General features: G+C 40.4%; 3 protein-coding genes across 13 annotated transcripts in view; 2 read left to right on the top strand and 1 right to left on the bottom strand.

Annotated features, from left to right (window-relative positions):
• The window catches only part of abi1a (abl-interactor 1a), a 50,006-nt gene extending 48,016 nt beyond the window's left edge, over positions 1–1,990 (top strand). For all 4 annotated transcript variants that reach the window (XM_080865362.1, XM_080865363.1, XM_080865361.1 and 1 more), the window contains one exon: positions 53–1,990. In XM_080865362.1, the coding sequence (XP_080721488.1) occupies positions 53–228 (176 nt within the window). In that variant the 3' untranslated portion in view covers positions 229–1,990. The remainder of the gene's footprint in view (positions 1–52) is intronic.
• A 428-nt stretch (positions 1,991–2,418) lies between these two features.
• Positions 2,419–7,803, bottom strand: pdss1 (prenyl (decaprenyl) diphosphate synthase, subunit 1). The gene is made up of 11 exons (XM_080865359.1): positions 7,597–7,803; positions 6,947–6,996; positions 6,678–6,810; positions 5,952–6,082; positions 5,669–5,810; positions 5,477–5,588; positions 5,287–5,396; positions 5,099–5,179; positions 4,882–4,995; positions 4,688–4,768; positions 2,419–3,121 (listed from the first exon to the last, which is right to left on the bottom strand). The coding sequence occupies exons 1-11, from the start codon at positions 7,750–7,752 to the stop codon at positions 2,981–2,983; spliced, it is 1,251 nt and encodes a 416-aa protein (XP_080721485.1). The 5' UTR covers positions 7,753–7,803; the 3' UTR covers positions 2,419–2,980.
• On the top strand, positions 7,756–14,627 carry LOC308386076 (protein adenylyltransferase SelO-like). 8 transcript variants are annotated; one of them, XM_080865349.1, is made up of 20 exons: positions 7,801–7,897; positions 8,479–8,536; positions 8,642–8,935; positions 9,020–9,138; positions 9,217–9,345; positions 9,445–9,509; positions 9,601–9,657; positions 9,963–10,061; positions 10,722–10,789; positions 10,936–11,023; positions 11,134–11,203; positions 11,279–11,507; positions 11,600–11,729; positions 13,401–13,445; positions 13,529–13,610; positions 13,690–13,782; positions 13,955–14,031; positions 14,137–14,192; positions 14,304–14,383; positions 14,489–14,627. In XM_080865349.1, the coding sequence occupies exons 3-20, from the start codon at positions 8,704–8,706 to the stop codon at positions 14,609–14,611; spliced, it is 1,842 nt and encodes a 613-aa protein (XP_080721475.1). In that variant the 5' UTR covers positions 7,801–7,897; positions 8,479–8,536; positions 8,642–8,703; the 3' UTR covers positions 14,612–14,627. The 8 variants fall into 8 exon arrangements, with proteins under 8 accessions (XP_080721482.1, XP_080721475.1, XP_080721480.1 ...); XM_080865353.1 differs by having other exon boundaries at positions 7,840–8,935; positions 11,279–11,351; positions 11,403–11,507; XM_080865355.1 differs by having other exon boundaries at positions 7,842–8,935; positions 11,279–11,351; positions 11,424–11,507.
• Positions 14,628–14,928: the final 301 nt, after the last annotated feature.

The following is a 14,928-nucleotide window of genomic DNA, read 5'->3' as shown; positions in this document are numbered from 1 at the left end:
CTGCCGTTGGGTACAGAGTCCAAGAGCAAACCTTTTCCCTTCCTGTTCGCAGTGGTGGCCATCTACGACTACGCCAAGGACAAGGACGACGAGCTGACTTTCATGGAGGGCGCCATCATTTACGTCATCAAAAAGAACGACGACGGCTGGTTCGAAGGCGTGTGCAACGGCACCACCGGCCTCTTCCCCGGCAACTACGTGGAGTCCATCATGCACTACGCCGACTGAAGGGACCTTTCAGTTAAAGTACAGCATATTTATTCAGTCATATCACAATCCACTGAGAGACTGACGGCAGAAATCTGACTCCCGAGATGCATAACCACGTGATCCCCCCCCCCGCCGCCCTTTTTCTTTTGATATGACGGAATGTTTTTCCCTTACTGATTGCAAATAAAATGACAAAGGTATATCTATTTAGTTAATTTTGGTGTTATGGACAGGTGGGGAACATTTAAGGAACATGTAAAATAAACTTTTTTTTTTTAATGAATTGGACTGCACATGCTCACACAGTTGAAGGATGTACGGTGAGATCTTGCCTGAACAAAACACTTTGTGAACAAGAGTTTTTAGGTTTCGATGGAACAAATAAAAATGTAACGTAAGCACCTTCAGTGGAAGTGTTTGTACCGTTGGTTGTACATAATCCGAGCTGCAGCCACTCCGGGAGGGAAGGGGGGGTTCTGTAATGTAAATTCAGTGAATGTCGATCATATGATGCTTTTCATTAGTGGTGCCGCCCTCCTCCTCCTCAACTCTGTAAATGACAGATGGACTGTTGGTGATTCGCAAATAAATACTGTAAATCGTATTTCAAAGGAAAGAAAACTTACTGCGGGAAAATCAGTCTCGGCGTCAAAGCATGGAAAAATTTTTCAAGAGCTAATGTAATTTTAAGTTTATTGCCATTATCCTTCCATTATGTTGTAAATGTATACACCTTTGCTTTCTCATTACACTGTTGAAATCACTTCTTTAAAAAACTGAAGTAAATGACAGGCTCGTCCCTTTTATCGCCGCCTTTTAAATTTCATGAATTTGGGTCCATCTAAAGCAAAGACATTCCATCCATTTTCAGCTTATTATGGAGCATTTTAGGATTCACTGTTAATTTTATATGCAGAAAATGTGGAAGATCTTTCGGTGACTGGCAGGAATATCATTCCTGTGCATATGGGTGACAAATTAAATGAAAAACATGAACCCGTGACCCCCAACCTTAACGTGAAGGGACTGTTTAGGTCCTCAAACCTTGTCTTTTGTGCCCTGCTTCTGAACCTGTGCACTACAATTTTAGCAAAGTAAAGATGAGGACAACCACAGCACAGGGTTTTTTTCTTACTAAGTGTTGAAACATTTCTAACCCTTTCTAGGTTACTAATAATCACGGGCACAGAGGGGGTCACTGGATCATTTGTGTATGAAAACTGTGATTATGCCCTTTGGAGTCACCAGATCTCATCACAATCATGAAAACCGCAAATTGTTTTAACCTCTGTTAGCCTGGCAAACACTTCCTGCAATTTGTCACCTGAGAGTGGAATCGTCCTGCCCCAAAACTGCCACGTGACAATTCAGATGTGATAACGTAGACCATTTAAGCAACTAGTACCTCCTCGGTCTTCTCAAAGCACCACTGGCCCCGTCTGGGTTCAAAGACCGCGCTGACTGCTAGGAACGTGTAATCCTCTGGGCTGCACGGGTGTATATAATACATTATCTCCAGTATAAATCAGCCAGTCCATACGTAGGTGTCTCTCAGGTATAAGAATCATCATCTTGTACTTTTTCATGCTGGTTCTGTCATCTAACATGACCTCCAAATGCAGTGTTAAACCGCTACCTGCTGTGGTCACCGTTCACCCACTTTCTTTTATTTCCAGCTCAGTTTCATCATAGATCTCTCTCTGCCCTTCATTTGTACATAATAAAATGTTGATTGAGAAATTTATGTACAGTGTTTTATAATAAACAAATCTATGTACAACATGCGCGTGTCATTACTTTTGACAAGGAACCAAAGCTTCAGATTGAATGAAATAAAAAAAAAATGAAGCAGTTGGTTTATTGAGCGCACAGTCATTGCAGATGTTAAGGCCGTGGTCGTTACAGGACACTTTGCATCACAGAAGTAACCATATAACACTTCAGAGTGGAAAAGAAAGACACGTGACTGATTGGCCTTTGAGGTGAGGACGGATCCAAGCGAGTACACAACGATGCACTTCCCTCTCCTTTGGAATTACACAGATGTTGCAACGCCTCGGTCGCAGCTCAGGACCAGCAGGTAACAAACTGTTCACTCACAGTCGGCTAGTCTGAGCCACGGGAGGCTTTTGCAGTTACAGTACTGTAAGCAGTGAAGGGTTCAGCTGCAGTTTTCAGTTGTATGATATGTAAATGAATAAGTACGTTTCCTGTAAGAAACTCAAACATCACAATTTGCCTAAATACCAAGTTTACTTGCGCTTCGTAAGGATGCACAAATTTAATGGCCTGGTTTGGGGCTTTCAACAAATCTGGTAACATTTGTGTTGCACCAACTTTGGCCTGTTAAATGTTCAAAGACCGTTTGACGAGGAGCTGAAAAACTTTAAAATTCTTCTTTTTATGATGATTCTTGTTATCAACAACAAAATAAATATTGGCATTGGCATCAGGTTTCAGTCAAACTAAAATTTTAAACATCAGAATGAGCCCAAAAAATACAAAAAATAAATCTGTGCATCCTTAATACCAAACCTCAAGTCAAGAGGAAAGCGCCACGATTCAGATCAGAGACCCCTGCTTGCCGTTTTGTTCTGTTAAGCCAGAGTTGGCACTCAGATCAGCACCAGAGGTCCATCCAAACCAAACTCCTGTTGCCTCCCTCGCTATTTTTGCCCAACCCTGCTGGTCTAAGGACCTAAGGGTGGCAGGTAAATTGCTGTCCTCTCCCCTGGAGTAGCTGCCTGAAGAGAAGCCCAGCAGAGGAGGATCATTTGTCTCTGGTTAGCACCATCTCTGTGAGCCTGATGAGGGCGTCTCTCTCTGGGGATGGCCTGAGCCTACTGATCTGCCTGATTGCTTCTTTGCAGTAGTGCTGGGCCAGGTAGTTGGTCTGCTGCACACCATTGCTCTAAAACAGAAGGAGGAGCACTCACATTATTAAAGTTTTTAATCTATTAACCTATATCGGATTTTTAAGACTGACCAATACAGATATGTGGTAATTAAAAAAAATTATTTTTCTAAATATTTTTAGCAGAGTCTCCCTAACATTTATCATTTATTTATCTAAATGTGTCTGCTTGGATCAGCTCGTTCCAAACATGTTGTCAACAGAGAAGCTGCACAGCTCCCTCTGGTGGAGAAACTACATAACTTCAATGCACAGATTTTTTTATTTTTATGTATTTTTTTGCTTTTTAGGCGGGCCTTTTTTCTTTAGTGATCGGTTAGCAGTGAAGAGGGGACACGAAGAAGAAGTCAGGCAGCAAAAGGCTGCAGGTTGGATGTGAACCCGGGCCGCTGCATTTCAGCCAGAGGGCATATGGGCACCTGCTCAACCAGTGAGCTGGCAACCGGCATCTGCCACTCATAACATGGTCGAAGGGCGGTTCTCCTATCCTTTAAAAAAAAAAAGTCATTTATCAACTGCTATAAATGCTGATACTATCAGCAAGTAGCTAATACTGGACGATAATATCGTCCAGTATTAGCTACTGGACGATAGCTAATACTTATCAGAGCCAGAGCAGATAAGTCTGCTCTGGCTCTGCTATCAACAATAAAACACTAAAATCATTGACAACTGCTTTTTTTGTCACGCAGAGCTCAGCTTCGTTTACTAAACACCTACTTCTGGTTACAGTTTTGCAGCCTTTTGTGAATGATTAAATATTACAGCAGGCACTGCTCATAACCTGGTTATACCAACCCTATGGTTAAATACGGTGTGGCAGCATCATGCAATAAGGGAGAAATTCATAAAAGAATAAAGGAAGCGAGTTCACCTTAAAGCACAAGTAAGACCGGATTAAATTCTTGCTTCAGAAAATGTCCTTGACCAAGGCACTCCACAGCGTTTTTAATAATCAGGACCGATCCCTCTCTAAGGGACGCACTGGGACAAGTCTCTGTCTTTGAGTGATTCGGCCAAATCCCAGATCTAAAGCCCAAAGAACATCTGAGGAGAGACCCTGAAGATGACAGTTTAAGCACTTTCACATCTAATCTGACCAAGCTTTGGAGGATCTGCACAAATCCAGGTGCGATTTGTGCTCGCACAGTTTACACCACAGTGACAGTGCTGCTAAAAGTACCGAGTGAGTTCGACTACTTCTGTAAATGAGACTTAGGATTTTTAAATGCATTTCCAAAAATCTATAAAACCATCCTACCATCGTTAGTTTCAGAGTGCAGATTGTTAGACTTTGACCTACAGCGTCACTTCAGACTAGGTAAAGTTCTTTACATCGCTTTTAGATCTCTCTCTGCTCTTTATTTGTACACAATAAAACGTTTATTGTAAAATTTATGTACAGTGTTTTATTATAAACAAATCTATTTCAACATGCATGTGTCATGACTTTTAAGAAGCTAATTTCACATCATTTTATTTTTTAATATAAATGTTATTAAGAGAGCCCTTCTTTTGGTTGGACCTTTAAGGCTTTCACTTATGGTGTATTACGGCTCATACCTGAAGGACGTACTGCCAGGCTCGATCTACGTCTCCTTTGGAGGCGAAACGTCTCATGATCATTGCATGAAGCTCAGGAAACTGAAATGACAAACAGATAAAAACAAAAGACAGTTTGCAGTCCATCTCATTCACCTAGTGGTGCACAGTTTGTCTGCATGTCCTGAGTAAGAGCGATGGTGGCGGTGTCTCACCTGCTGACAAGCAAACAGGACCGGACCAGTAGCCAAACCCAATTTCAAATCGGCTGCTGTGGGCTTCCCCAGCTGACTGGCTCCAGATGTGAAGTCCAAAACATCATCCACCAGCTACAGGACAAAACAAACCGCCTTATTACATAACTACTGTGCAAAAAATCATTACTGATATTTGCTCATCACTGAGGGCGACACTTTGCTTAACAGCCTGTACCTGAAATGCAATGCCAACATTCTTCCCATACTGGTACGCTATTTCATGCACTTCAGGATCAGAGTTTACCAGAATGGAAACCTTAAATGAAAGAGTGCAGACAGTCAACGAAAAAAACATTAAAAAGTGCAGAAAACGAGGCTTTTCTCCATCTCTCTGCTATTTATGTGAAGACAGAACGTACATACTGCTTTACAACTGTTTGCAATAAGACTTGCTGTCTTCTTGAAGGTCTTCTCGAGGTAGTGTTTGAATCGCTCGTTCTCATTCTCTTTGGAACCCAACTGCATGAATTCACCTGCAATCACAAGGCTATATGTAAATGCATTCTTCCGGCCAGTTCTTCTGCATGCTGGTTCTCGGCTCATCGTGACTTACCTCGCACCAGGTCCTCTATGACCTGAGATAAAACTTTCACCACTGTGATGTTACCGATACGAGCCAAGGCCATTGAGGCAGCCGAGAGGATAAAATCTCCGGCTAAGATAGCCTGGAAGAGAGGAGGCCGAATGATATACGAGCGGGTGGTTCGGAAAAACATATCAGACCAAACGATTTTATCTCCTTTACCTTTTTTTCACCCCACACTTCATTAATTGTTCTCTTCCCTCTTCGCTTATCCGATCCATCTATGACATCATCATGCACCAGGCTGGCAGTGTGAATCATTTCAGAGATCATAGCGATGGCCCTCTGCCCTGGGAGCAAATCTCTAAAATGGACAAACGCAGACAGCAAACAGGAGGAAGTCAAATGCAATTATCTGAAACAAAAGAGTTTGTCATAACGGTGCAATCAGGACTCTGACCCGTGTGTCGCAGAGCAAAATACAACTGAGTTTAGAGTCGTTTACCCGGCTCTGTTGCTGTGGATGTTAAGGGCGCGAGCCATCAGTACCACTATCATTGGTCGGATGGCCTTCCCCTTGCCATCGAAATAGTATTCACACAGAGATTTCAGCTCTACTTTGGACACAAACAGCTCCTGTAAAGGACAGTAAAAAGCAAGCATTTTATTTCCGCCATAAACAACCGCTGTGCAGAAAGAAATCTGCCAATCACCACAGGGCAGGAAACCGCCCACTCTGACCCAAAAAGCCTTCATTAATTTGTCACAGCTATTGCAAAAATATCTCAGACAGACTTCCTTTTAGTTTTTCTCTACGTTCTTTAGCAGCTTAAAACCCCTATTGTGAAAGAAGGGTGTGGCTTTGCTCTGTTGGCGGGTGAGAGGGGAGGCAGACTGGTTCAAGGAGAAATTCAGAGTACAGTTGAATGGGAAAGCTAACAGGCTTGGTGGTTAATAAGTAGTAAGAAGGTAAAAACCTGCCAGTATTAGTGAATGAATCCTGACTGCATTAAAGATAAAGTGTGTGCTTTGCAAACATCTGGATTTAACTACTGATTTGTTCAACCTTAAAATTGGGTTGAAAAACTAATAAATGTGAGCTGAAGCTGTTACTTTTCGAGAAGTGACCAGAGAAAGGGATGCAACACAAAACAGAATACAGCACAACAATCGCTTCAGCACAACTATTCTATTTGAAAGCTAAATTGGACTGATCTCTTTGAAGACTTACTTTTTTGATGTCGTCATATAAACTCGTCAAGTCTTTCTGGGCTAACGTGAAGGGGTCCTTGGGCTTTGTGTCACTGTGTGTCGCTCTGCAACAGCAAGACTGTAGTGTTGGAAGCAGCAACCGTGACTGGTGTCTGGAAAGAAAGATATGCAAATATTTATGCTGAAACTGAACGTGTGATTTGAAATGCACAAAAGATATATCTCCTAAAATATATTAATAAATAAAATGTAAAAATCACTACTTAGCTGGACTACCTAACAACTCACCTGATTAGAAAGTTTCCTGCTTTCATGTTTATCTGTGCAGGTGTTGGCGGCTGAAATTGAAAATGAGATCATAACAAAGATGAGCTCGGGCATGTGCAGCACATCAGGTTTGCAGAGGCTCTAGCACCCTGGAGTTATTGTTATTAAACAATTTTAAACCTACACAGGATCAGTTATTTATGGACCCAGATTTTAAGCCCTGGGTGCATTCACTTAACATAGGAACAATAAAATAATACGCTCACACTAACTGGGATTGATACAAGATAGAAACATTGTTTTCTGTTTAAAATGCACGTGTTACATTTCATATAACTGAAGTGTTGCACATGTGGGTCAATGCCGAATGAATGAATCAAATGCAACTGAGGCAGGCAGCTGGCCAAGTCAAAGACAGCTTACGTGCAAGCAGGAAGTCTCAACCTTTATGAGCTCAACAAGTCACCAATCATTTCATTTAAACACACAGATATAAAATTCTCTTTACTGAGGAATGTAAATAAAGTTTCACTGGCATGGGATATGACAGATAGTGGAATAAAGCAGAAGTGGGCATTGCCTCTAAACCACCACTCTGCAGTGTATGACCTTCCTGGTTTTGAAAAGTCCTCCATGCCGGCTCTCCAGCTTTTTATTAACCGCAAACTCACCCTGGTTTCCGGCGTGGGGATGCAGGAAGCCCGGCTCAACAGGGATGCAGAGGAAGACACAGGCCTGCCCTTCAAGTGCCACAAATTTTCTAATATATTCGTGGCCGTGCAGCCCGTGGTCAACCTCGGGCATTTCCTCCACCACGGCCCCGCCATGTTACCTTAGGTTAACAGCATGCATCGGAAGTTACATATCGCAACGTGAACCGGAAAAACAGTAAAGGAATATCCGGTGACGTCTCATAACGAGGAGCAGCAGAAGGCAGGAAATGATGGAGAGAGTAAATGCGCAATAATTTAGGTATACATACCTCAAGCTAGTGCTGGAAAATGTGTTTTCAAGCTCGTCTTCAGATAATATACGGGTGTCTGGGATGAGGCTAGTTGCTGGGTTGCTAACAGCTAAGCTAGCTCTCGCCTTTTCATGACACTTTATTATTATTTGGGGTGTAATATGTAATAATAAACTAACGTAAGAACTAAAATTACCCTATCGTTATTTACAGGTATACGGTAGAGCTGACAGACAAAGTTAAGGTTGTTTAGTTCATGTTTAACTCGTTATTTATGTAAGTTAATAGTTAAAAAAAACCTTAAAAGTTGATTGGAGGAATTGTGTATGAAACGTAACGTGCAACTGATAATTTTTTTACTCTGATTAAGGTTTAAAAGTCCTGAAATACAATTTTAAGATCATTTTACATCACTCTAGTATTTCCATTTAATGCCAAACAAAAATTATATTTTACTTAACACTTTAGTAGCCTATTAATAGTGACTAAGTCTTTTTTTTTTTACTATCATAAGTAAAATATCAGCTGTTTGGCTTAGAATAAGCACTAAGGGGAAGTGTGGTTTACCCTTTTTTATTGCTTCCCTCAGATCTGCTATCTTTAATGCAGTACTTCTCAAACCCTGGGCTGTGGATGTGGATAACCAGGTGAAACTATAAAACAAAATTAAGATGAACTAGAATATAATATGATTTTTTTTTAAAGTTAATGATTGATAAAACTGTGGGGCGTTTGGTACGAACCTTCTTAAGGTGGGGCATGCCAGAGAGAAGTTGAAACCTGATTCGATAAGTCAGCTGCTCCATCTGTGAAAATGTGGAGCACCTGTACAGCACTAGTCTTTGCTCTGGTGGCAGCATCGAGCTTCACACCTGCATATGTCCTGGAGTTGTGCCAAAATATAAGTCCTGAGTGTCACAGTGACCACAACACCGCATCAAACAGCCAATCGTCATCGCACACTGTGAAGTCCAAGTGGACCTTGAATGCTTCAAGCCTCATGCACGACCTTAACCAGTTCAGAGTCTCCTGCAAGAAGCTATTGGGTAAAACAGATTCTTGTCCTTACAGGTCAAAATATAGAGGAAGGCGCTAATGTTATCATACAATCCCCTCTGTCCTCTCTGCAGAGGCACTCCCAATCGACAAAGTTGATGGCAACTTTGTTCGCACTGTGAAGAACTGCATATTTTCCAAGTCCATTCCAACTCCACTCAAAGGTCCATTGAGGTTGACAGCAGCGTCTAAGGTGAGGATGCCATGTCACTATCAGCACTGTAATTTCACAATATAGTGAATTCATTTATGTCTAAAATTGTCTTAACAGGATGTCATCGAGGGGATCTTAGATTTAGATGCGTCAGTGACTCGGTCAGGTGATTTTCTGCATTATGCGAGTGGTGGCAGACTACTGCCGGGGTCTGTGCCACTTGCTCACAGATATGGAGGTCATCAGGTATAAATGATTTTTATACCTGATAACTTTTTAAAAGCTATAAAGCTTTTGCTTATTTGCTGAGTTGATCTTTTTGACACGCTTTACTTTCCTCGATAGTTTGGCTACTGGGCAGGCCAGCTGGGGGATGGTCGAGCTCATTTCCTTGGTCAGTATTCAAACAAGTAAGTTAATTTTTTAAAATTATGTTTTTATGTTTTAAGTAATTTTCTGCCACTTCAAGCCTTTACATATTTTCCTTCTCAATTTTCATAGAAAGGGGGAGGTATGGGAACTCCAGCTTAAAGGATCTGGAAAAACACCATATTCAAGGTTTGTATTTATTTGTACATATATTTGTGCAATAGCTATTACATTTATTATTTGTAGTAATATACAGGTGTGTTAGGAGATAGCTAAAGAGAAGGAAAGGGCTTTAATTGTAGGGTCTATGATGTTTTGAAGGACGGCAGAGGAGGATGCTAGGCAGAGGGTGACATGGAGGCAGATGATCTGCTGTAATGACCCCTAAAAATGAATAAGTAGTACGCATGGCTATTAATATTAGTATGCATGGCTGTAGAATTGTGCAGTCATGCAATGCAACCAAAAAAGTATGACTTCACATCGGGCTGCAGGTCAGGAGATGGTCGTGCTGTAATCCGGTCTTCTGTCAGGGAGTTCCTGTGCAGTGAAGCGATGCACTTCCTGGGTGTTCCCACCAGCAGGGCTGCCAGGTGAGAATAAATGATTTTGAGAGCTATAAGTTTGGTATAAGATTACAAACTTAGCACAAAAAGTAAAGAAATGTGTTTGGTTGATGATAATTATTTGTTTTTACCATGATTCTATGTAGTAATAATAATTTGCTTAATCAGACATTTACAAGCAATCAAACATTCTTGGTACCTCTGATTCAGATTCAGTAGCAAAGACAGATGTTTGGCTTCCAAGTGCTTCTTTACCTGATTTGGCACTGTATTATCATTAATTAACTCCCAGCAAGTGATTGATTCGGGCTAAAGGCTGTTGACATCCCTGTTTAGCCGAAACCATAAAACGTGTAGCTTTTGCAGTAATTTTTCTGGCATTGGACTTTGTGTTTTTATCCACACAAGGCAATGATCAGGTTTACCTACTACAAATTTTACCCTAATAACTGTCAATCAGGACTTTTGATGTGCAGAAATGTGTTATCAATTTATATTTCATTCATTCACATAAAATTAGTTCAAGTCATTCGAGCTTGACTCATATGACGAGAACATTTTTTTGGCATTTGCAAAAAAAGAGGCGTTTTTAAAGAAATTATAACCCAGAAATTGTGTGAATCGTGTGATTTTTGTCGCCATTTAATTGTTATGTGTTTTAGATTTATCCGCTAATTATTTTTTTAGTCTGATTGTCAGTGAGGAGCCAGTTTTGAGGGATCAGTTCTACAATGGAAATGTGAAAGCAGAGAGAGGTACAGGATTTACCCATGACTGGAGCCTTTTATTTCAAACTGCATTACTTTTTAACAATCCAGCATAATTTTTGTTACTGTTATGCAGCTGTTTTGTCTGCTGCCTTAATCTTTGTTCTGGTTCAGCTTTTCTTTATTCCCCACAGGAGCTGTTGTTCTGCGATTGGCCAAGTCATGGTTTCGGATTGGATCCTTAGAAATTTTGTCTCAAAGTGGAGAAATAAATCTTCTGAGGTAAGACTGCCTGGTCACATGACAAAGTTTACTTCATAGTTGTTTACATCTGGCTTTGTTCTGTGTCCTGTTGTGTTTGTAATGTTATTTTATCGTTATTTTCGTTTTAGAAAGCTGTTGAACTTTGTGATAGACGAACATTTTCCTTTTATAAATCCAGACAACCCAGAAAAATATTTGGTGAGTAATAAAAAAGCACAGCTGAATGTACCACTTTTGTTTTAAGTAAATAAGCTATTGAGGTTTTCTTTGCAGGTGTTTTTTTCCACAGTTGTAAATGAAACGGCACATCTGATTGCCCAGTGGATGTCAGTCGGTTTTGCACATGGTGAGAAACTGAACATTCGTATCACACAGTTTAAACCAACGCTACTTATAGCTGTCGCTGTTCTCACCACAGGTGTGTGCAACACAGACAACTTCAGTCTTCTTTCTATCACCATCGACTACGGACCCTTTGGCTTTATGGAGTCATATAACCCCAGTGTGTAGACTGTTTCATGTCGCTTTTACTCCAAAATAACTGAAATCCTCTTGCTGTCAGTTCTCAGACAAATATTTTTCTTTTTGTTGCAGATTTTATCCCCAACACATCTGATGATGAAGGCAGGTACAGCATTGGAGCTCAGGCAAATGTTGGCCTCTTGAATCTAGAGAAACTCTTGGTGGCTCTGATTCCTGTGCTTACACAGACACAACAGAAACAGTAAGAATACCACAACATCACTTTGTCTCAAGGGGGATTTACTAAATATAGGACTTGAACTCTTTTTGTCATTTCGACAAACTGGAACAGCTTTGCTGTTAGCTCATTCTTACAGAAGCCTGTTTGTTTGTCTGAAAAACAAAAGCACAGAAACATGAGCAAAATAACTTCAGAGTCACACAAAGCGATGTGAAAAGAATAATACATCCCACAATTTATTTTCAGCATATTTTAATTCAAATATATCTTTAAAGATTTTCTTTGAGAAAGTGTGGAAATAAAGTAGTCATACAATGCAACAAAATGAAAGCAGCCACATGGAAAGTAAGTACACCCCTCACTTTAAATCTATCCCTCTTATGAAAACTGACCCCAGCAAAGCAAACAACCATTTAGTGTTTCTTGTCATCATACAAATATCTTCAAATCTTTTTAAGGTGTCAAAAAAAGTTCTGGATTATTCTTGTAAATGTATTTTTCCCTGTAAGACGAATCATCTATAGTTGTTTTTATATCCCTCAAAAATGAACTGGGGATGAAAGCAAAAACAACGGGAAGATCTGTGTGAAAAAGCAAACCATGCAGTTTTTAAAAGAAACTTTATTAAAAGGTTCAACTTAAAGAGACAGTTCAATCAAACAACAGAAATGAAGGTGTCAGCAAAACAGAGGTGCTGCAAAAAAAAGGGAATTTAACAAACAGACCAAAGAAAATTCTGCTCAAAGAAGGCAACAACTATGCATTCATAGCCCCTAAAAGAAAACACACCACAGAACAATCCTCTGCAGGATGGAGAACACAACCACTTACTGCTAGTGCAGAAACACACATCACAAAACTACTGGAGCTGACCCACACTCTGAGGCTCAGGGGCTTCTCTCAAGCTTTTATACTGCAGTTGGAAACAGGACACATCCACCAACACACACACACACACACACACACACACACACACACACACACACACACACACACACACACACACACACACACTAGGCCTGCTAGGGCTGTAACAGTCATGAAGAGATTGCACAAATTCCATGGATAATAAGTCACGAGATGTATCAATTGCTGAACTACATACAAGAACTTTTGGAATGATGTTCTCTGGACGGACAATTCAAATGTTTTTAGGAGCTGTTCAGGAGTATAACTTAACTTGTGTTGACTGGAAATGTTCCAAAGAGTGGAGGAAGACAAAGTGATCTGAAAGTTTAAGCTGCAGTGGATCGTGAAAACCGTAAAAAACTAACACAAATGTGGTTCAAAAAGTATAAATAATGAGCTGCGTAATCAAAGACTGGATTTAAATCTTATTAAAATATTGCAGGTGAATTCAAACTAGGCAGTAGAGACAGTCAAGAGATGTTTAGAGGAGTGGTCAAGAATAGAGCCTGAGTGAAGCTATTCAATGATGCAACCTAAAACGCTAAAATTCTTATGCTAAAAAGTTCTTATGCTAAAATTCTTATGCTAATGTTTACTTACTTTTTTGCATAAATATTGTAATCTATTGAAAAAGCAAATAGGTAAAAAAAAAAAAGAGGTAAAAGTTCAGTGGGATATACGTAGCTGCTTATTACACCTTCAAGTTTATTAATGTGACTTCTTTTCTAATTTGAAGAAATTCATGAAGTCAAATTGTAAACTTGTCATCTTAACTTTTTGCAGGGCGAAAATTATTCTTAAAGGATATGCCAACATTTACCAAATGAGGTGAGCTTCATGTGAAATGTTATCTTACTTGTGTTCATGCTGCAGCAAAGCCAAGACTGCATTTATTCATGTCTCCACTTCAGGGTTCACCAGATATTTAAGGCAAAACTGGGACTTCTTGGTGAAGATGAGGACGATAACGACCTCATTGCTTTCCTGCTTAAGGTGATTATACAGTTTGTTTCAGTCTTCTAAATCAGTTTAGTCTCACTCTCTGCACTGTAATTTCACTTTCCCTTTACAGGTGATGGAGGACACAGAGTCTGACTTCACCATGACCTTCAGGGAGCTCAGCGAAGTTTCAGCCAAGCAGCTTCTTAACAAGAACTTCACGCAGGTGGAGCTAAAAGTGACAAAATGTTGTTGTTCCTTTCAATCTCTGGATTTTGTTGTGAAGCTGGCCGATCTGTTGAATCAGTTGTACCAATACTGAGCTTTCCTTGCACAGCATGCATTTCTTATAATTAGGCATGCAGGAAATGTAAAGGATTGTATTATTTCTAAATCAGATGTGGGCTCTTGATGACCTATCACACCACAAGCACTTTTCTGATTGGCTTAACAAGTACCTGTTCCGGCTCAGTAGGTAAGGAAGGTCACGAGAGGTCATTTTGAATTTACTTATTTACATTTGTGTGACATCAGGATGTTTGTTGCTGTGAATTAATCTCTTTCCTCTGTTTCTGTTCAGACAGCAGGATGATAGCGATTTGGATCGTCAACACAGGATGAAAAGTAAATCAAACTGTAACTAAATCTTAATGTTGATTAAACGATGAGGGATATAAATATTTATATTCTTAGATGTTTGTTATGCAGTGGTGACAGAAACATCTGATTGGATTAAATGTTTTACAGATGTAAATCCGAGATATGTGCTGAGGAACTGGATGGCAGAGTCTGCAATAAGGAAAGCTGAGAGGAATGACTTTTCCGAGGTATGTGTCTGATAAAAGGACCTGTCACACAAAACAAATAAAACGACACCCAAAGTTGTTTATGATTTGTTTCTACTACAGTTTACTTTACCACTTTACCACTAGGTGGAGCTGCTGCACCACATCCTGTCCTCACCCTTTGTTACACAAGAGACTGCAGAGGAGGCGGGCTATGCAGCAAGACCTCCACAGTGGGCTAGGAGGTTAAAGGTCAGCTGTTCGTCATGAGTTACCTCCTAATAAAAAACTTGTAGCATATTTTGGTGTGATGTGTCATTTGTTGGGCAATATATTTGCTCCAAAAGGCAAAGAGATCCACAAACAAGCACCGACTGCAGGTGGTTACTGTAAAAGCCTGTCTGAGGGGAGGAAGCACAGCATTTAGCCATGTCCATGAGGTCTAGACTGTGCTGGCCCTGCGGCAGACTGACGACTTGTCCAGCAAAGCAACAACATATTTTAATAATACAGATCTTGATGGTGCAGCACAGCCAGGAGATTCAAGGGTTTATTTAGGTGGGTTGAAGAGTCAAATGAAAACAAAC

This window comes from Rhamphochromis sp. 'chilingali' (genome assembly GCF_963969265.1).
Source record: "Rhamphochromis sp. 'chilingali' genome assembly, chromosome: 18".
Classification (NCBI taxonomy): domain Eukaryota; kingdom Metazoa; phylum Chordata; class Actinopteri; order Cichliformes; family Cichlidae; genus Rhamphochromis; species Rhamphochromis sp. 'chilingali'.
The sequence above is the reverse complement of the archived record's forward strand: the minus strand, read 5'-3'. Positions and strand labels throughout refer to the sequence as shown.